The 19428-nt window shown below is 58.6% G+C and overlaps 3 protein-coding genes across 57 annotated transcripts; 1 reads left to right on the forward strand and 2 right to left on the reverse strand.

The window, feature by feature from the left end:
• Window positions 1-644: 644 nt before the first annotated feature.
• ELMO3 (engulfment and cell motility 3) lies at window positions 645-5178 on the reverse strand. Of its 5 annotated transcripts, none has more exons than XM_081513187.1 (20): window positions 5067-5178; window positions 4746-4786; window positions 4572-4644; window positions 4331-4381; window positions 3969-4138; window positions 3784-3883; window positions 3533-3684; window positions 3373-3451; window positions 3196-3246; window positions 2988-3110; window positions 2767-2898; window positions 2559-2660; window positions 2339-2447; window positions 2094-2230; window positions 1830-1993; window positions 1617-1729; window positions 1420-1524; window positions 1235-1317; window positions 1075-1161; window positions 645-981 (listed from the first exon to the last, which is right to left on the reverse strand). In XM_081513187.1, the coding sequence occupies exons 4-20, from the start codon at window positions 4373-4375 to the stop codon at window positions 769-771; spliced, it is 1965 nt and encodes a 654-aa protein (XP_081369313.1). In that variant the 5' UTR covers window positions 4376-4381; window positions 4572-4644; window positions 4746-4786; window positions 5067-5178; the 3' UTR covers window positions 645-768. The 5 variants fall into 5 exon arrangements, with proteins under 5 accessions (XP_081369313.1, XP_081369312.1, XP_081369315.1 ...); XM_081513186.1 differs by having other exon boundaries at window positions 2988-3047; window positions 4932-5178; XM_081513189.1 differs by having other exon boundaries at window positions 645-965; window positions 4932-5178.
• A 216-nt stretch (window positions 5179-5394) lies between these two features.
• Window positions 5395-11920, reverse strand: E2F4 (E2F transcription factor 4). 2 transcript variants are annotated; one of them, XM_081513232.1, is made up of 10 exons: window positions 11737-11920; window positions 11207-11316; window positions 10911-11072; window positions 10540-10583; window positions 9754-9815; window positions 9239-9536; window positions 8554-8748; window positions 6684-6731; window positions 6423-6467; window positions 5395-6320 (listed from the first exon to the last, which is right to left on the reverse strand). In XM_081513232.1, the coding sequence occupies exons 1-10, from the start codon at window positions 11869-11871 to the stop codon at window positions 6205-6207; spliced, it is 1215 nt and encodes a 404-aa protein (XP_081369358.1). In that variant the 5' UTR covers window positions 11872-11920; the 3' UTR covers window positions 5395-6204. The 2 variants fall into 2 exon arrangements, with proteins under 2 accessions (XP_081369358.1, XP_081369357.1); XM_081513231.1 differs by having other exon boundaries at window positions 8554-8769.
• A 166-nt stretch (window positions 11921-12086) lies between these two features.
• On the forward strand, window positions 12087-19188 carry EXOC3L1 (exocyst complex component 3 like 1). 50 transcript variants are annotated; one of them, XM_081513160.1, is made up of 16 exons: window positions 12087-12118; window positions 12629-12707; window positions 13617-13745; window positions 13942-14105; window positions 14315-14475; window positions 14557-14776; window positions 15650-16262; window positions 16342-16459; window positions 16596-16721; window positions 16818-16918; window positions 17110-17220; window positions 17965-18094; window positions 18216-18338; window positions 18427-18582; window positions 18674-18798; window positions 18872-19188. In XM_081513160.1, exons 4-16 carry the CDS (start codon window positions 14060-14062, stop codon window positions 19059-19061), a joined length of 2220 nt encoding a protein of 739 aa, XP_081369286.1. In that variant the 5' UTR covers window positions 12087-12118; window positions 12629-12707; window positions 13617-13745; window positions 13942-14059; the 3' UTR covers window positions 19062-19188. The 50 variants fall into 50 exon arrangements, 49 of the variants coding, with proteins under 49 accessions (XP_081369286.1, XP_081369283.1, XP_081369264.1 ...); XM_081513157.1 differs by having other exon boundaries at window positions 13959-14105; XM_081513138.1 differs by having other exon boundaries at window positions 14049-14105; window positions 14300-14475.
• Window positions 19189-19428: the final 240 nt, after the last annotated feature.

Below are 19428 nucleotides of genomic sequence, written 5' to 3' on the forward strand. Positions count from 1 at the left end.
TTCACCTCCAGCTGGCCTATCTGTGGCTCCCACCCCACCCATGCTGCTGCAGATGGGTTTTAATCAGAACGCAGGCTTCCCACACTGAATTCATCTTGTTGGAATCAGCGTACATCCTCCCACTGGCCTGGCGGACATCTACTGGAACCCTGAGTTTGCCCTTTGGCACAAAGCATACCCAACTTCATGTCTCTCCCTTCAAGTCTCTCGAAAGCGGGCCTTCAGGACCCGCAGCGGACACAGGGGAAGGGCCAGGCAGGGTGGAGGACTAAGCTCAGACTGTCCGGAGCCTTCTGGAAACACGGCTCCCAAACTAGGCCCCTGCTAAAACTGTGGAAATACTTCCCACCCTGCCATCTCTCCCTCATCTGGCTGGCTGCCCCAGACCTCTCTCAGTAGTGGCCCCCAGACTACAGTCGATCCTGCTCTGCAGGGCTAGCAGAGGGTGGGCTGAAGACTCACTCTGGAGAAGGGTAACAGGGCCAGCCTGTCCCCACCCCCCTTCAGAACACCAGCCTCGCAACTGGAGTTGCCCAGGTTCGTGGCCCCAAGCTGTGGCCCTAGCCTGACTCCCCCTCTCACTTGCCAGCCAAGGTGGAAGGCAGGCTTAGCCTGCGAGGTTCAGAGCTGGCTCGACACACATCTAAGAGCCAAGCAGACTTTTATTTCTGCTGCAGCCTCTGCTGGTCAAGGTGCCTGTGCTTCTCCCCTTCCACCCTTTGTGGCCACCACAGTGGCAGCAGCTGTGGCCCTTGGCCAACCTCACTGTCAAGGTTCGGCAATGCTGCAGTCATAACAGAAGTTGAAGTTGGTGGGGGGCGGGGGCACAGGGGGTGGCTGCTCAGGGATGGGCACATTCTCCAGCTCCAGCAGCCGCAGCTTGGTCTCCATGGTTAACAGCTGCTCCAGGTCCAGCCGTGTCTGCTCACTGCCCATGGGACTGCCCAGCAGGGCGCTCAGCCCATCTGTCCACAGGTGGAACTGGGGATGGGGCCAGCTCCATGAGGGCCTCTCCATTTCTCCCCCTGCCCATCTGTTCCCCTGCCCATCTGCTCAGCCTGCCCAGATACTCACCTCCCGTTTGGACGGGGCAATGAAGTTGAGGTATGCCTCCTCCTCCCCATGGTCATAGCTGACTGAGAAAGCTAACTCACAGACATCCTGTAGAAGCAAGGGAACCAGGAGCGCTGAGCAGGGGCCGGTGGGAAGTAGCCCTGGCGCCCACTGCACTCACCTTGTTCTGCTTCCCAGAGCCCTTCTCCCGGACGTGGGGGCAGTCCTTGCCTGTCAGCAGTGCCCTGATGTCGGCCACAGGAACTGCAGGAAAAAGGCTGGGTTGACCACTAGGACCCCTGGCGGCCCCGGGGTTGGGCAGCTCGGGGGAGCACAGGTGTCTGCCCGCCCCCATGCCCTCCTCACGCTGCTCGGGCAGGCTCTCGGGGGTCGGCGGGCCTAATCCCTCCTCCACATCCCCGTACTGCAGCACTTTGTGGTTGGGGGACAGGCAGCAGAACCACAGCTTGTCTGTGGGTGGAAAGGGGGAGGGGGGAGCAATGAGAGGGCCTCCCCAGCCCCACCCAGCCACCCTCCAGCCCCACCACCGCCCACACAGTGACCCTGGCGCCGCCGGCTGCTGATCTTGTGGAAGAGGGTCCCCTCGCAGAGGCGGAGAAGACGCTGCTGGCGGATCAGGCCCAGGAGCTCCGGCTTCAGCTTCTCCCGAAGCTCCCTGCGTGCAGGGGAGGGGGCTCACTGAGCTGGATGGCTGGTCCTGGGCGAGGCAGCAGGGCAGGGGGGGACTAGGCCTGGGATCCACCCCCGTGACTCACAGAATTGGAGGGGCCAGCGTGCCTTCCTGGTGCAGCCGCTCAGTCTGCCGCAGACGCAGCACCTCCCCGTAGGTGAGTGCGTTCACCTTCGTTCGGAAGAGCTCCAGAGAGCTGGGCTTCAGGGCCAGCGTGCGGGCCAGCTGCTCCCGCACCACTTGCATGACCTGGGGCCATCCCAAGCTGAGCTCAGGGCTTGAATTCCAGGCCCCGACCCCAGAACCACCTCTGCCTTGGCCCGGGTCTCCCCACTGCCGCCCTCCGCACCTTGTCGAAGTCCTCCTGAGTGGCCCGCATCTCCTTCCAGGTCTTATTCAGCAGCTGGATGCTCACACAGAAGAGCTCATGGAAGCTCTGGTCTTGGCCAAAGAACATGGGTGAAAAGTCCTGGGCTGTTTCGGAACCTGGAGCGGGGGGGCAGGAGGGGCTCAGGGAGATAATGTGTGCCACCCCTGGCCCTCTCTGCCCTTCCGTCCCCCGTTCCTGAACACGCTGTGCCCAGCGCCACTCACAGGGCTCCCCGACATGGAGCAGATCACACAGCAGCACGGTCAGCTGGATGCTGCTCCGCGCAAAGGGGCACTCGTGCTTGTCCTCACGGCTGCTGTTCTCTAGCACAAACTGAGGAGGTGGGAGCACAGGGTGGGCTGGGGAGTCATGACTAAGCCCCGGGAGGCCCCACCTAGGTGCCCTGTGCCCCATTCATCCATACCCCACCCCCCCCCCACTGACCCGGCTGTAGGCGCTGGGTGCCTGTCTGGAGAAGTAGAGCATGTTGTCCAGGGCCAGCAGGCCAGGGGGCACACGCTCCAAGTCCTGTGCAGGGTTGCTGTTCTGGGGGGCAGGGGAGAGGCAGCTGAGGAAGGTCCCAGCCCTCTGGAGCAGCAGCAGCAGCCCTGGGTGGAGGCAGGGGGCAGGGGGCTGGGTAGGGGTCACTCACAGAGAAGCCCAGTTTGCGGAACTCGCGGGCACACAGGGAACGGCGACGGTCAGCACTCAGCCCGGGGCCCAGGGACTCCCCCTCCGGCTCAAAGGCAGCTTGGCGCAGGGCCTGCAGCTGCTCCCGCTGCTCCTGGGGTCATTGTTGGAGTGGTGGCAAGATGGAAGATTCAAGGCCAAACTCCGGCCAGCCCCAGCCTTCTGTATGCCCAAGGCACCTACCTGACTGTAGGGGTCCAGTGGTGTCCGCATGCGTGGCTCCAGCAGCCCCAGCATCAGGGCCTGCAGTACGTACAGGTGGTGAGCCATCTCGTCGCCCAGTGGCGCTGCACTGTGGATGATGTTCTGAAGGACAGCCAGTCCACGGCTGTGAGCGTGAGCTTGCAAGGAGAGGAGTGGGGAGGGGTCTGCCAGGCCTGGTCCTTCCTACCTTGTAGATGAACTGGCGAAGGTTTCTCTGCCACAGGTAGTCGAGCATGTGCTGGTGGGTGGGAAGGGGGCTTGTGTGATTTAGCCCCACCATGAGCGCCCATCTTTTCGGCCCACTGCTGAGCCCAGCACCCACCAGCTCCTGCCCACCCCATCCAGTCACTGGATGGATGCCCACCTTACGTTCTGCAGGGGTGGCCCCCTGTAGCAAAGCCGTCAGCAGTGCCATGGCCTTGGTTTGCAGCTGCTGGTTCATCCTGGGTCAAAAAGAGGGCTCAGCCGGCCATCCAGGGCCCAGTTCTGCTCTCCTCCCTGGTCCCCCACCTTCAGACACTTACACCTGTAGGTGCACCAGCAGCCTGTCTAGTGGCACCTCGCTCTTGACCAGCTGGCCCAGGGTAGGGCTGCTCAAGGTCACATTCTCCAGCAAGCCCAGGGCCAAGGGCTGAACAGAGGCATCCATCAGGTTCATGTTCACGTAGCACACCACCTTTGGCGGAGCAGAGGCTGTCACCACCTCATCACTGTGGAAGGCCAGGCCCTGACACCTCTCCACCACCCCCACCTGTTTCCCCGAAAGCCCACCCACCTTCCTAACAAAGGGGATGCTGAGTGTCTCCCAGGACACCACGCCGTGCTCCATAAGCTCCAAGAAGGCCCTCAGTGCGAGGGCCAGCACCTCTCCTAAGCTGGAAGGACATCGGAGGCTGAGCAGAGCCAGACCGGGATCTGCGGTCCCACCATGTCCCCCGCCCACCACAGCCCTGGGCTCACTCGTCCCCATCCTCAATGATGGTGCCCAGTCTCTGAAGCCCATCACGGCTGATGACCTCCCGGGCGAAGGTCAGGTCTGGGGACAGCAGGAGGAGGTGCCGTAGGGCTTCCCGGCGCCCTTCACGACTCTCGCTCTGCAGCCCCCGCAACAGCCGCTCAGCCTCGCGGTCCTGGCGGGGTGGGAGCAAGGGCAGAGCACAGGTGAGGAGGTAAGGAGAGGGAACTGGGGGCTGTGGGGACGCGGGTGTCCACTAGGTGGGGCACTTCTGGGCTGGAGCTGGGACTGGGCCCCCAGTCGCCAGTTGCAGAAAAGAGGCACAGCAGAGGGGCAGGGAAGGAGGGCGGGGTCGGAGGGGCATTACTGGGGCCGTGCTGAGGCACAGGATGCTGCCATTCTTGATCTCCATGCGGTTCTGGAAAAGATGGCAGAGAACGGAAAGAAGTCAAGAGCCTTGAGGACTGTTTAGTTGGGGCTGTCAAGAAGGGAGAATTTGGTAGTCAGTAAAAGATCAGGTTGCAGAGAGAGGGACGATGACTGCGAGTCGGAGCCAGAGTTAGAAGGGATCACAGGGTGGAATGTGGGGCGGAGCGGAGGGGACTCACGTTCTCGGTGATGTATGTCCGGTGCCCATCCGCAAACTGCAGGGCATAGCGCTCAGGGTGAGGCAAGTTCCACCTGCAGGCAGCAGAGGCTCCGTGAGGCAGGTAGGGGGCGCCCTCTCCCTCCTGCCCCCCGCCCCCCATCCCCTACTCGCGCCCGCGGGGACCCGCACTCACGCGTCGCACACCTCCTTCAGCACAGCAGCCAGGGGTTTTGCCTATAAGCGGAAGAGTCACTCACGGGATGGGAGTGGGAAGAGGTTGGGGAGGAGCCTGGGGAGGGGCGGGGTGGGCTATTCGAGGGGAAGGGGGCGACCCGGAGGTAGGTGGTGGGGTGGATGGAGGCCAGCCAGGCCTCGTGACCTGGTCCAGCTGGATGAGCTGCGGGATGGCGTCACGCATCTGGACGGCGATCTTCACCACATTCCGCGGGGGCGCCATGGTCTAGCCGTGGGGGCCCTATACTTTCCAGATGTGCCACCTCTGCTGAGAGCACACCTGGCCTGGGGCCTCTGGGAACGAAGGCGTTCCTCAGCCCGAGGCTTGGCTCCCGTGGCTCAGGCTCCCACTCGCAACGAGGTGCCGCGGCCTTCCCTAGGGAGCCGGATCCAAGGCCAGTTCCGGGTTGGAGTCCCGAGGATAGGAGAGCGCCTGCCCTGCCCCGCCCCACCAAGGAGGCCCCGCCCCGCCCCAAGGTGCGGCAGGTGGGGGTGCTGAGGGCGGGCTGTCAGCACAGCCACACTTCCTTTCCCAAGTTGACCCGCCCAGTTCCACCACCAACCCAGCACAGTCCCAGGGAAGGGCCCTGAAAGAACCAGATCAAAGATAGCCTTAGGCACGATCTTTATTCACTTGGACACTGTACAAATATTACAATTTCCTTTTGTTGAAAAAAGTATAAAAATAATCTTTATATAGGAATCCATCCGTTACTGCAAATCTTTCTAAATCTCTGCAAATGGCTCTAAATGAGGGTAAATGAATAAACAAGAGGGGGGCTATGGGGCAGAGGGAGGCTGGGCCAATCCTTAGGGACTCAGCAGCCCAGATTCTTAGCTAGAAATTGCCATTCCTTCCTGTTAGCACCCCCATGTCAAAAGGTCCTCAGGGCCAAGAGCCCAGCAGAAGAGGGGGCACACGAGAAGTCCAGGAGGAGGTGTGTGATTGGGCATGGGGAGAAGTTAAGGAGGCCAGGGGTGGTGCTGGCATGTGCCCATCCCCACCCCAGACTTCCTCCTGGAAGGGGGAAGGCCTGGCAGGTACAGGGCAATGGGAATGGACAAGCAGCCCTGTGAGGGTGATGGAGGGTCCTTGGTTCTGTGCCACTGGGTGGCAGCTGAACCTGAACTCAGGGAGGGCTCGAGGAGGATACCAGGTAGGGTAAGGCCCCCCAAAAGGAGAGGCAAACACTTTGGCTCCATGGTGGAGGGGGCTATGCTCCTTTCCCCGGCTCTCCCAGCACAGAACAGGTGGACTTGCAGGAGCAGGACTTGGGGCCAGAACTGTGCAGTGAGGGAAGGCTGGGGAAGCCAGAAGTCTGTGGCTCTCAAGCTGTGGGGGAGTCAGGTGGGGAGAGGTCCCCAGGCAGCCCCCAGGTCAGTCTGTGTCCCAGCCACAAAGGGCATGCCCCTGTCAGTCAGAGGTTGAGAACAGGCACATCAAAGAGGTCACAGACACCTTCACTCTCGTCCAGGTTGTAGATGTAATCGTGGTCTCCAGGGGGCGGAGAGAGGCGGAGGAGGGGTGCAAACACTGCAGAGAACAACAAGCTGAGGCCCCACAGCCGAGGCTCCATCCATGGCCACCCAAACTCTGCCCACACACACTCACCCCCTACCTTGCTGGGCCACCTACCTTCTGAGGACATCAGCTCCTCCAAGAGCTCTGAGCTCATGCATTCTGGGGACAGAGAGAGAGCTCAGTTACATCCTGGCTCCCCCCTTCTCCACCAACCAAAGTTCATGAAGGGAACCGCCGAAACACCCACCAGGAACTCTGATAACTTTGCCCAGGTAACAGGCACAACCATAAGGTCCTCAGAAGGGCAAGAAAACAGCTCTAAGACCCAATGAGCTGGGCCCCTTACCCCGGCCCCAGGGAGGAACACAGCCCTACCTCGAGTGGGATCAAAGATTTCTGACAGCTCTTTGGGGAGTTCCAAAACTGAAAGACAAGAAAACCACGATCAAGGGACCAGAGGTCCAGCCCAGTTCCACTCTAGCCCTTGCTTCCCCAGATCCTATACCACCCACCCAGGGGTGCCATATAGCTGAGATGTAGGCCCCGCACCAGGCCAAGCTGGCACTGTCAGTTTCCCTTACTAGATCTTAATTTCTCTGTGCCAAAGGCCCACTGTTAAGTTATCGGTACAGTGCTTCTAACTCAGCGGTTCAGCAGAAAGACAACATCCCCCCCTTTCATTTCTAGGTTCAGAGCGCATACCCTGTCTGATGAGGAGGATGCTGTCTGATGGAGGATGCCCTGTGTGATGAAAGGATGTCCTGTACATCCCTGCCCTAGCTAAGCACCTACTTGGTGCCAGGCTAAGACCACACCCCAGGCCAGGTCACCTGGCAGAGGAGGAGGCACTCTTAAATAGGGAACAGTGCTACAGGGTGATGATGCTGCTACAAAAGTCTAACCAGGACACACGTGGGAAACAGGGAACACGTGCTGGAGCCTGGTCAGCAGGGATTTCATATGCCAGGTTTAGGGGCTCTGGTTTTATCCAGTATACCTTAGGGAGCTGTTAAAAGAATTTTTGCAAATAGAGAAAAGCCAGTCAGGGTGTGTTTCAGAAATCAGTCAGGGTAAAGACGACGATGTTGAAGAACTTAGGACAGAGATAGTGGCAGTGATCCTGAGTGTTAGGCTACATGAGGCCATCCATGGAGGATGTCTGGGAGAGAATTCATTTAGCTGATGTGGGGTGGGGAGCAGAAGAAGGAGACAGCATGAATGACACCAGGGTGTCAGGTCTGGGGGACTAGGGCCAATGGTCGGGTACGCACAGAGGTGGAAAAACAAGTTTCAGTTGAGGACACATAGAAATGAAGTGCCCTTTGGATGTGCAGAGGGCATATGGACACAAGAGGTAAGGTTCAGGCAAAAGACCTAGGAAAGATAAAGGGTGGGATTCACCTACCCAGAACTAGGGCCCTCCACAAGTGTGCCATGGGCCAGAGATCTGGGAAGCCAGATGTAAAAAAATGCCAAGGAGAGGTCAGGAGGAGAAGTCAGTTAACAGAGAAGAGCCAAAAGCTGACATTATGGATGCTAAAGAGGGAAAAGAGCATCAACACAGAGCAAGAGAGGACCAGAGCAAATCACTGAGAAACCTGCTGAAGCTGGCTGGGCAGGGCTGGGTGATCGATCAAGAGCAACACTAGTATGGAATGGGGTGGAGGAGTTAGGGCTGGGGTCCTGACTGCTGCAACCTGAAGCTTGACCAGGGACCAGGATATGGAATAGAATGGAGATGACTTTTTCAAGGAGTCTAAACACAGAGATAATAGGGAAGGTGAGAGAGGGGGACACAGGGGATGAAGTGTCATTTAATGAAAGACTTAGCAGTGCTCGAGGGCAGAGAGAATGAGTCCTGGAAAAAGCAAACACTCAAGTCACAGGATGACGAGGAGACACCAAACAGATGACACTGTCTCTCTTAAGACACTCACTGCCCTACTTTGGGGCCTGAGGACCATACCACAGCCCATTCCCTAGGAGAGCGCTCATGCCTTCCTGAGACCTGAGTCCAAGGGGTGGCAGGCAGGGCTTGAGGGAGGACCAGGAAAGGGGGCAAAGGGGCACCAGCACCAAGCCAGAGGCCAGGCTCCTCACCTTGGCTGGCAGAGCTCTAGTTGATGGCAGGGAGCTGGCCAGCTTTGGCAGAGGAGACAGGAGAATTCGGTTCCAGGCCTGATTCTACTGAACTAGGTCTTTCTGAGGCTGGGTTCTCCCTGCTCCCAAGGGAACAAGTACTCACCACCTGTGGGGTCTGCCTTGATGGGCTCAAAGGAGGTAGAAGGGTTGGGTCCAGATGAACTGCTGTTGCTGCTGCTGCTGCTGCTGTCCAACAGGGCAGAGGACTGCAGTGGCCGGGTGTCCAGAGCTGCCAGGCCCAGCGGGAGGGAGCTGAGCTCACCATTGTCCTTGTTCTCGGTTCCATGGCCTCCACTCACTGCAGCCACATCCCCCAAACCTGGTCACTCAGGAACAGGAAGCAGGATTTGAAGCTGGCCATGCTAGAATCCACAGCCAGGATGAATATGGCCCTGGTTTCTCGGCCCAAGGAGACTTAGGCATGCTCACCACTCCCAGAAAGGTAGTGTGAAAATTAGTCACTGAAGGAAATGGGGCATGAAGCCCACAGGAGGGAGACTCATGGATATGACTGCTGCAACCACGCTTCAAGAGGGGTGTCAGGGCAAGTGAGACACAGGCAGACCTGGGGGAAAACTGCCACCACTAATGCCCCTTCGGTCAGAATGTCCCTGTTAAAAAGGGCTCATTGGCTACACCAGCAAATAGAGGCCAGTGGGGTGGAGGTGGGTGGGTAAAATAACCCCTACAGGGTTTCATCTAACTCTTGAGTATTTCATCTTGTCACACAGAAATATTCCTTCTTGGGCCCCCAAGTCCCTCATTACCACATACCCCTTGTGCCTCACCTGGGATCTCAGCTGCTGGACCAGCCACCCCCTGGGCCTCGGTGCTGCTGGGGATAAGGTTGTGGGTGGTCGCCTGGGGACTGCTTGGACGTGAGGCATCCTGGGACTGGGCCAGGGCAGGCTTGGGCAGAAGCGGAGGGGTAGAGACAGCAGGCGGGCTCTGGAGCAGGTCTTCAGGTGGTGGCACAGGCACCGCCACGGGCGGTGAGCTCCATGCCTCCTTGTTCACCAGAAGCACCTCAATGGGGCCGCTTACGCTCTTCAGGTGAATCTGGTACTTCTTCTGCCCATTGAGGCCCTGGAGGTGGAGATGGAGGACAGGTGGAATTGGAAGCAGGTTTGGCTCCGGCCTGACCCTGGGCCAGGGCCAGTGTCCTCTCCCACCCTGGGCTGCCCGTTCTCCTAGATAACTTCAAACCCTAGGCCTCCCCTTACCTGCCCCACCCGGGACTTATCGGGCTCCACAGAGAGCACCCGCCCTCAATCCACCCCACCCGGCTGGGCTGAGCACCCACCTCTGGGATGGGCACCTCCAGGCTGGTGCCCGACGGGGCCCGGATGGCAAGGAGGGTGTCTCCTAGGATGACAAAGAGGATGGATCAAGGCCCATGGGCTCAATTTGAACTAGGAATGGGGTGCCTATCCCTCACAAGGAAGGAGATCATAGTCCCGGAGGAGCTGGACAGTAGGCTTCATTCACTCCCTATCAATGCTGGGGGAGAGAACTAAAGCTTTTCTCCTCCTAAGAACCCAGAGGTCAGTAACCAGAAAATCTGGGTTCAGACACATGGACCAAAAGATTAGTGGTCATGGGCACCTCACTTGATTCATGGGGCTGCTCCCTAAACAAAGATGTTCTGGCCAAGGCCAACAGCTCTTCCCCAGAACCGGCCTGGGAGATGCAAGATGGACAAGGAAAAGTTCCTGTACCTATAGTGCAACTAAACTACAGGTTGGAAGTGGGCACCACTGCCCCCTGCACGCAAGCATACATGAACAGGCGCACACACTTTCTCCCCTCGTATGCTTCTGTCACACCTGAGAAGCCAAACCTAGTGGGCAGTGCAGGTGGGGGCTGACCCAGGGACCCAGTCCAGGCTTCCTGTACCCTCTCAGCATGGTTAGCCTCCATAGGGTCCCAGAGACCCTCAAATCCAGGACTTACTCTGTCTGATTCTTCTTTGAGCAGGCCCCAGGAACCCTCTTAAGAGACGGAAACCTCTCAAGCACTGAGTCCACTGCTCAGGGCTGTGGCTCAGCCCAGACCCACTCCCATCTCCCCCTACCCAGGCTCTGCTCACCAGCAAAGCATCTGCAGATGTCCTCATGAGTCACGTAGGCCAAGGTGTGGGGGTTAAGGAGAACGGCTGATGCCCTGCCTATGGTGACAGATGACTGACCACAGCGAAGACCCAGCTTTGCAGCAGAGGTCTGACATACATGCTCACAAAGAAAAGCCCTGAGGCCTGGGGTCTACATGGGGGAGGGATCACAGGCCAAGACTGTGGGGGGAGAGGCTCCGAGGAGGGAACCCGAGGCTGAAACCTGGCCAGGAGCTGAAGGACCATCCTCCCAAGTGGGACAGGGACTAGGGGACCACCGAGCAAACCCAGCTGGACTAGAGGGCCCACTGCCCACTCCCCGGGAGCCAGGACCGCCGACAGGAGGATATCAGCTGTTCTGCACGTCCTCTGTGACGTTCCGGATGCTCTGCTGCACCCACACCTTGTGCTGGTCTAGTTCTTGCTCCCGTTGCTGCAGCTCCTCGATCTCTGCTTTGAGCTCAATCAGCTTGTCTGCAATCTCCCGGGTATTGCAGCCAGGCCCCACACCCCTAAGTCCAGGAAGGAGAGCTGAGAGGGGCTGCCTGGCACTCTGGGTCCCATGGCCCCTGTTCTCTCTGCCACCCTCCACCCCTGACACTTCTGGGTAGGAGATCCCACTGCCCTCCCCGGTGCCCCCACTCACTTCCACTGGATGCTATTCTTGGATTTTTTCTCGATCAACCCAATACCTTCCAGCACGTTAGTAATGTCATATATCCGCCGCTTCTGGCGCACAGCTAGGGTGTCAGCTGCCTGGCAGGGAGAAGAGAATGGAGAGTGCTCAGTCCCATTCTCAGGGGGGACTCAGTCTGGAGCAGTCTGAAAAGGGGGTGGCCTGAATTCTAGCCCTCCTCCTCAGGCACTATAACAGCTCAGGGCTGTGGGGCGAGAAGAGGCTTGACGAAGCCTGAGCTGATGTTCTGATGCTCTTTTCTCCACACCTGCTGGGGAGGGCCACGAGGACTAGCACCCGCAGCCCCAAGCCTGGCACAAAGCTGACATCCGATGAACAGCCTCAGGTGAATGAATGAAACAGCTCCCAGCCTCCCGCTTGCGAGAAGCACATGTATGGCGGCCTGCTCTGAGGGCTCAGCTGGGCCGCCCCGGGGGTTCCCTCTACCGGCTCAGGCCTGGTCCACCATCCCCCCCGTCGCCCCTTAGCCCGGGCCGCACCAGCTTGAGGTCAAGCACGCCGTCCTTGGCTTCCTGCAGAAGCGACACGAACTTGGTAGTGAGAAGTCCCAAGCTCTTCTCGTGCCGGCTTGGGGTGCCTGGGGGCGGCGGCGCCTGTGGCCCGGCCTCCGCCATCGCGCCCGCCCGCCGCCTCCCCTCAGCCAGGCCAGGCCAGGCCGGCGCCGCCGCCACTTCCGCTTCCGTTCCTGGCCGCCCGGCCGCCGGCGCCAGCCTCGCTACTTCCGCTTCCGCTTCATTCCCTTCCAGGGAGTGCATCACAATTCCTCTCAGCGGACATGGCCGAAAAACTTCAGGGACCATCGACAAATGTCCAACCGCCGAAAATAACTGACGAAAATAACGCCAGGATCCCGGAAGACAGGTGTGGTCGAGAAAGCAAGTGGAGGAAGTCGTTGGGTAGCCCCAGGAGTAGTAAGGAGGAATCACTGGAACCTTCCTGGCTGGCAAACCTGCCCCAACTCCACTAACTGCCCCAGCCCTCATCTCAGGAGAGGAGACCCTGCTGCCTGATGAACCCAATGTGTTTTCCCAAACCTGCTCCTAAAAGACTGCCCCACTGTCTCGGGATCACCTACCCTATTCCTGTCCTTCACTTCCTGCCAAACAGCAAGCACTAACTACATCTAACTTAGCCACCTGTCTGCATCCCCACTCTCTTCCCGTGATCTCAGCCTCACCTTTCTCTTGTCTCCACACTACAGTGCTCAGAGTCCATGGGATTAAAACCACTTTTCAACCAATGCAAACATATTTACCTATGTGTAAATATATGTAAGGCTCTTAGAGCAGTTTCTGGCATGTGGAAGGATTATGTGTTTGCTAGTATCATTTTGTTATTTTTAACATTGTCATTTATTATGGTTTATTTTAGGTCAAGTTCTTTGGAAAATAGTCTTTGAGAAAGAGATGCGCCAGCAGGAAGTTTACTGAGAAGCCACACTTGTAAGGAAGTAAGACAGGCCAAACAGGGCAGAGAGGAGAATTAAACTGTGAGGAAGTTAAAATGGAGGCCTCTGTCCTTCTAGGAGCACTGAAACTGGGGTACCCCTTCCAAGGCCTACCTGGCCTTTATACCCTGACACTGACCAAGAGACTCAGATCTGAGACCACATTAGCCTACATTTCAGGGAGCTAGGGGAATGAGTGTCTTTGTCCTGAAGGGTGGATTTGTGTGGTAGCCAGTGTCCACTGCATGATTACTACCTAGTAGTCTGTTCCACTGGAGGGGGGCATGGCAACCCACTCCAGTATTCTTGCCTAGAGAATCCCACGGACAGAGGAGCCTGGTGGGCTACAGTCCATAAAGTCGCACAGAGACACAACTGAAGCAACTAAGCAGCAGCAGCAGTCCCTTCCATGGCTCCTTTTATCTCCAAGACAAACAAGCTTTCATAGCCCTTCCACCCCTCTCTGCCATCTCCCACCACACACCCTCTTCACAATAGCCTATGGTTTCTTGCTCCTCTGCAGAGGCACACCTGCCTCTAATGGCCTGTCAACACAGTTTTCACACTGTGATGTTGTCTGCATCCGTATCGGCACACCTTCCTCTCCACCCAGGTTGGGGCCATCTAGTTCCTGTCTGTGTTCTGAGCATAGGAGGTCCTGCCTAGGCTGCTCCAGACTCATTGATCACAGGGAGGACACCCCCCCTTCCCCCAAGGAAGTGGCGCCCAGCCCTCCCCACTCTGTCCCACAGTGCAGATGCTCTTTCCTGTTGGGAATAAAGTACTAGAGACTCAGCTTCCTTCCTTTCTGCATGTGGCCTTGGAGAGGGCGGGACCTGGAGGGAGGAGGGGGCTCCTGAGGAGGGAGGTGGGACAGAGGCTTCCTTGGGGTGAGGAATTCTGCTGTGGCAGGCTGAGGTGTGGGCCTCGTGAGCCAGTGGAGGGAGTATCCAACTCTACCGAGACGGCCGGGGGAGAGGGCCATCCTCAAGGCCAAGGCTCTTTGTGGAGGAGGGAGCACTGGACGCCTGCTCAAGCCTGGTGAGTTCCATATCACACTGTCCTCTGCAGCTTAGAGTGGTGCCCAGGAGTGGTGCCCAGGAGTGGTGCCCAGCGGAGGCCCCTGTCTACCCTGCCCCACTTACATCTTGGGGGCAAAACCGGGAAACCTCGTCGACGAAGGCATCTCAGGTGCCTCCCCATCTCTCCCACCTCCCTCATTTCCTGAGGGGGCCAGAACCTTCTCCTTCTCAGAGGGGCCTGGATGAACACAGTAGCTCAGAGGAGCACCCGCTCTGCCTGCTCTTACCTGGACCTTTGCCCTCACTTCTACCTCCGCTTCAGCTCCTCCAGCCATGGACTCGGCAGCCAGGGACAGAAGGCAACCCACACTCCCCACTGGTATGAGCCCTTCTGCGTGGGCCGAGGGAGGGATGGTGGCAAGAAAGATGGGGATGGTGGGTTGGGGTCTGGCTGGAGCTCTGTAGGGCGGGGAGAGGAGTAGACCACCCTGGGGGACAGGCTGAGAGGTAGGAAGGGGAGCAGATTTGGCAGCCGCTTCCTGCAGGCCTAGCCCAATTGATGCAGCTGCCCAGGCTCTTCCTGCCCAGGGCTGGAGTGGCCGGAGCAGGAGAGGGCGGAGCAGCTGGCCCGGGGTGCAGCACTCAAATGGGCTTCAGGCATCTTCTACCGGCCAGAGCAGCTGGCCAGGCTAGGCCAGTACCGGAGCCGTGAGGTGCAGCGAACCTGTTCTCTGGAAGCACGCATCAAGGTGGGCACTGGGCAGGAGGCGGGAGTGCTGGGGGCGAGCTGCAAGGCTGGCGAGGCCTAACTGCCTGCCTCCCTCCCACAGTCGGTGGTGCAGTCATACCTGGAGGGTGTGAAGACTGGGGTGTGGCAGCTGGCCCAGGCCCTCGAGGCTGTGCGGGGAGCCCGCAAGGCCCTGGGCCAGGCTCGTGGGCAGCTCCAGGATATGGCTGAGGCTGCGCAGACCCTAGAACCCCTGCGGGAGCAGGTTGTACAGCACAAACAACTGCAGGCCCTGTCTCAGCTGCTGCCCCGGCTGCGAGCTGGTGAGTGTGCCTAACCCTCAGCCTCAGCCCTCTGCCAGCCAGTTGACAAGCGTCGTTGCTGACCAAGGGGCTGGGACACCAGTGGGAAACTACATGGAGGGACACATCGGGGACCTCCCAGAGAGTAATACAAGCTTCAGGTGACGTATGAAGCAGGGTGCCTGTTAGTTCATTCTGGGGATTCCAAATGTGGGAGGGCTTCCCTGGTAGCTTAGCTGGTAAAGAATCCCCTTGCAATGCAAGAGTCCCTGGTTTTATTCCTGGGTCGGGAAGATCCTCTGGAAAAGGGATAGGCTACCCACTCCAGTACTCTTGGGCTTCCCAGGTGGCTCAGTAGTAAAGAATCCACCTGCAACGAGGGAGACCTGGGTTCAATCCCTGGGTTCAATCCCTGGGTTGGGAAGATACCCTGGAGGAGGGCATGGCAACCCACTTCAGTATTCTTGCCTGGAGAATCTCACTGGACAGAGAAGCCCTGTGGGCTACAGTCCATGGGGTCACAAAGAGTCAGACATGACTAAGCAACTAAGCACAGCATAAGCATGGGATGTCTGAGTCAGGACTGACACCTGTGGCTCTGCCCAACTTGGCTATTATATACTGAACTATTTCCCTAACAGGGTGGACGAATAGCCACTGGCATGACTCCCTCCCCCAAGTTCCTCCCTTCCTCCTGTTTCATCAGCTCAAGGGTTTATACCCTAACCACCATGTAGGCCCTTCTCTGGGTCTTTTCAGACTGGCCAGTGCTCTACGTACTGATTATTAAATCTTTTACACATTACCCCAGCCCCAGGGCGTCAATATCCACTGCTATACCCACTGCACAGGTGGAAATGTTTAGACTCAAGGCTGTCTCTTCTCTCTGATTAGTGCCAGCTGCAGTGGCCCACACACAGACCCTGATTGATGCCCAGCGGCTCTTGGAGGCCTATGTGAGTCTTCGGGAACTGGAGCAGCTGCAAGAGGAGACGTGCGTACCTCTTGGGGGCCTGGAGTTGCCAGTCTTTGAGGGGCTGGGCCCTCTGGCTGAGGCTCTGGGCCAGGCTGTGGAGGCGGCCGCAGGGGCTGCGGGGCAGCTGGCCCGGGAGGACCCAGCCTTGCTGGTGGCTGCCGTGCGTGTGGCCGAGGTGGATGCTGGGCGCACCACCTCCCTGGAGCAGGCTCCGCGGGACTGGCGGCAGCGCTGTCTGCGTGCACTACAGCAGGGCTTGGAGCGGGTCCACTTCGGGACATCTCTGCAGCCTGGGCCTGGGGCACTAGCAGAGTGGCTGGAGGCTCTACGGGTGGCTCTGCCAGCCGAGTTGGCCATGGCTGAGGCTCTGGTAGCACCCTGCTGCCCACCACACTACAAAGTTGTCCAGTTGTGGGCCCACACCCTGCATGGCGGCCTGCGGCGCTGCCTGCAGCAACTCCTAGAAGGGCCTGAGCTGGAAGCTGCCGACACCTTCACCCTGCTGCACTGGGCGCTGCATGTGTACCAGGGGTCAGTATCTCTGGGGCAGTAGGGCATGGGGACATCAAAGGTTGGAGGCTCCGTGTAACACTGGGCCACCCACCTCCAGGCCAGAAATGATGGGGAGCCTGGAGTTAGGGCCTGAGGCTGACGTGTCTGATCTGGAGCCCCTCCTGACCCTGGAAAACATCGAGCAGTTAGAGGCAACGTTTGTGGCCAAAGTCCAGGTGAGTAGTTGGGGCCCAGGTTCAGAGCAGTTCTGCCACCACCTGTGGGCCTGTATCTGTGGGGTCGTGCATCTACCTGTCTCTAGCAGTGTCAGTGCCCTGCTACATCCTGCTGCACCTTGCCCCCTTTCCCCAGGCAAATGTGGCCCAGTGGCTGCAGAAGGCACTGGATGGGGAGGTAGTCGAATGGGGCCGAGAGCAAGAACCTGACACAGACCTGTCTGGCTTCTATCACTCGCCATTGCCAGCCATCGTGCTGCAGGTGGGTGAAAATTGGTGAGGCCTGGAGGCAGCCCTCACAGGGAAAGGGGAGGGCAGGACCAGGATTCCGCTAACGGCTGGCCATCCCTACCTGTAGATTCTGGAAGAGAACATTCGTGTGACCAGAATGGTCAGTGTGTCACTGCAGCGGCGGGTGCATGGCATGGCACTGTCAGAACTGAGCGCCTTCCTGCGGAGGTCTGACCCACTCCCAACTCCTGGCCCTGCTCCTGGGCAGCCCTAAGGGGTTCTGAGTGATCAGTCACACCCATGGGAAAGGACTCCTTCAAAACAGGGCCTTGGGTATCTTGGAGGTGGAGCCAGAGTTCTAAGGACTGGGGTTGCACCAGAGTGACAGCAGGTACCGGAGCCCCCTCTGCTCTTTGCAGCTTCAGCGATGCTCTGATCCGATTCTCCCGAGACCATCTCAGGGGGAAAGCAGTGGTCCCTCACTACGTGCCCTACCTACTGGCCACCCTCAACCACCAGTTAGCACTCAGGTACCAGGATGTGCCCACAGAACCCCACCTTCACTAACCCCTGACTGAACATCTATTCAGTATGAATCTAGCCTACACTGGGCCTTTAGGAATTTTGGACTCACGTAATCCTGGAGTTCCAACCCTAGTTCTCCTAATACTAGCTGTGTGACCTTGGGCAAGTTATCTAATCTCTCTGAATTTTGCTTCTGTCATCAATGGTATATGGGTAATAATGGACCTTCTGAGACTCACGTGAGATTACAGATATAAAGTACCTACCACAGTACCTGGCACAGAGTGTCAATTATTCATTCATTCAACAAATATTTATCAAGGCCCTATTCTGTGCCAGGTAACGTCTAGCATTACCGCTGTGAATATAACAAAAATATTCCCTTCCTCTTGGGTCTTATGTTCTCTGGGGTGTGCACAAGAGAGGACAAACAAGTTAATGATGATTTTGACTCCCTCCTGACTGGGATTAACTCTCTCCTCTTACCGAAACAAACTGAAAGATATAACTTGCTCAAGATCATACCGCGAATTAGAGGCAGGTCCAGGTGGCATGTGTGCCTTCTAGCTCGCTGAGCCCACCACTTCAGCCTCAGCTCAGGGTCCACACTTTCAGAAGTGCAGGGAGCCGCCCTTCTTGTCCCCTCAGGCGACACACTTGTGCCACTAGGTGGCGCCCGAGTGGCTAGACAACAGAGGGCCTCTCGGGCCTTGGCCTTGGTCCTGAATCCGTCCTTTTGGTCGGTCCAGCTCCTCCGTATCCGTCCTGCAGCCCGAATGGGTGGTTCCAGGGGTCTTGGCTCCGGTGGAGGCAGAGTTGGACAAGTTGCAGAGGAGGATCTGTCGCCTGGTGTTGGAGGCGCTGCTGGTGGAGCTACAGGTGAGGCTTCAGGGGGAGATGGGGTTGGGAGGAGGAGACACAGCATATGCATGGGGGCCTCTGCCGGGGAATGCCGGGTCTGAATAGTCCCTCCAGCCGCGTCTCTGACCTCCGCTCCCAGCCCCTATTCGCGGCTCTGCCCTCGCGCCGCTGGCTCTCAAGCTCAGAGCTGCTGGATGACGTGTGCGACCGGACGGCGCGATTCTGCCAGAACTTTCGGCACGTGCGGAATCCCGCGGTCCAGGTGTATCTGTGGGGAAAGGCTGGGGGTGGGGGGTGTCAAAGCGCCCATGGGAAAAACATCCTGGACCCATTTGATCGCGATCCCACAGCTGTTGCTGGCTGAGGCGGAGCATATGGTGGTGCTGCAGTACCTACGTGCGCTGATGCAAGGCCGCCTAGTCTGCCGCGGTGCTGACGAGAGGACCCAGGCGGCCGAGCGCCTGCAGCACGATGCGGCCCAGCTTCAGGAGCTTTTCCTTGGTTTGGTGAGAATTTGCTGGACGAGCGGATGGGCGGGAGTCTTAGTGATTCGATAGAGGTCGAGGACTGGAGAGAGACCACCCCCTGCGTGCTCAGGGCCTGGAGGAGAGCGTTCAGTGTGCGCCAGTGCTGCTTGCATTGAGGGAGCTGCTGAACCTCCGCGACCCCACGCTACTTGGCCTCGAGGTGGCAGGCTTGCGGCAAAAGTTTCCCGATGTGAGGTGCGAAGACGGGCCGGGAAGGGAGGAGACCCAGGAGGGGCTGGGCGGGGCTAACGCACCCGTAACTCCACAGCGAGGATCACGTCTCCGCCCTCCTGGACCTGCGCGGGGACGTGTCCCGAGAGCAGCGCCTGGCCGCACTCAGCTCTCTGCAGGCCGGCCCGCAGTCCTCTCCCCCAACGGGTCGCCGAGCACTTTTCAGCCTCGTGCCAACACCTGCACCCTCGCTGGCCTCCTGCTTCCCCTCAGGGTCCTGTGCCTGACCCCTGACTGCCCGCAGAAAAAAGTCATGTCCCCGTACGCCTGAATTGTACGTGTTGGCGAAGGGTGGATAAAATAAAAGTGCCCACGAAGGGCACGGTGTCCAAGTGCAGTGACACACCTAAGGTATCCTGGTTCCAGCTCTGATATATGGCTGCGCCCCACCTATCCCGGTACCAGACCAGTGTGTGGACCTCGTTCCCAAGTACCCGGGCTTCCACAGTGTGCGGACTACATCCTTACGTGTGCGCGCACCCGCAAAGAGTTAGCGTCTCCTACGCCAGGAGTCAGTCAACTGAGGCAGAGGGGGCGGGCTTAAGGCAACACCCCACCCAGGGGCGTGACCCGATGGCGGACACCGCCCCCCTG

This window comes from Giraffa tippelskirchi, chromosome 7, assembly GCF_054371585.1.
Source record: "Giraffa tippelskirchi isolate mGirTip1 chromosome 7, T2T-mGirTip1v1.2.pri, whole genome shotgun sequence".
NCBI classification, from domain to species: Eukaryota; Metazoa; Chordata; class Mammalia; order Artiodactyla; family Giraffidae; genus Giraffa; species Giraffa tippelskirchi.

Coding starts and splice junctions, on each gene's coding strand:
- ELMO3 (XM_081513185.1), bottom strand. CDS start 5,009: ATGGCGCCCCCGCGGAATGTGGTGAAGATCGCCGTCCAGATGCGTGAC. Junction 4,787..4,931: donor AGCTCATCCAGCTGGACCAG/GTCACGAGGCCT, acceptor TTCCGCTTATAG/GCAAAACCCCTGGCTGCTGT. Junction 3,884..3,968: donor ATCATTGAGGATGGGGACGA/GTGAGCCCAGGG, acceptor ATGTCCTTCCAG/CTTAGGAGAGGTGCTGGCCC.
- E2F4 (XM_081513231.1), bottom strand. CDS start 11,871: ATGGCGGAGGCCGGGCCACAGGCGCCGCCGCCCCCAGGCACCCCAAGC. Junction 10,584..10,910: donor GAGGACGTGCAGAACAGCTG/ATATCCTCCTGT, acceptor TAACCCCCACAC/CTTGGCCTACGTGACTCATG. Junction 6,321..6,422: donor GGAGCTGATGTCCTCAGAAG/GTAGGTGGCCCA, acceptor TGTTCTCTGCAG/TGTTTGCACCCCTCCTCCGC.
- EXOC3L1 (XM_081513138.1), top strand. CDS start 14,060: ATGGACTCGGCAGCCAGGGACAGAAGGCAACCCACACTCCCCACTG. Junction 14,476..14,556: donor CTCTGGAAGCACGCATCAAG/GTGGGCACTGGG, acceptor TCCCTCCCACAG/TCGGTGGTGCAGTCATACCT. Junction 18,583..18,673: donor AGGAGCTTTTCCTTGGTTTG/GTGAGAATTTGC, acceptor CTGCGTGCTCAG/GGCCTGGAGGAGAGCGTTCA.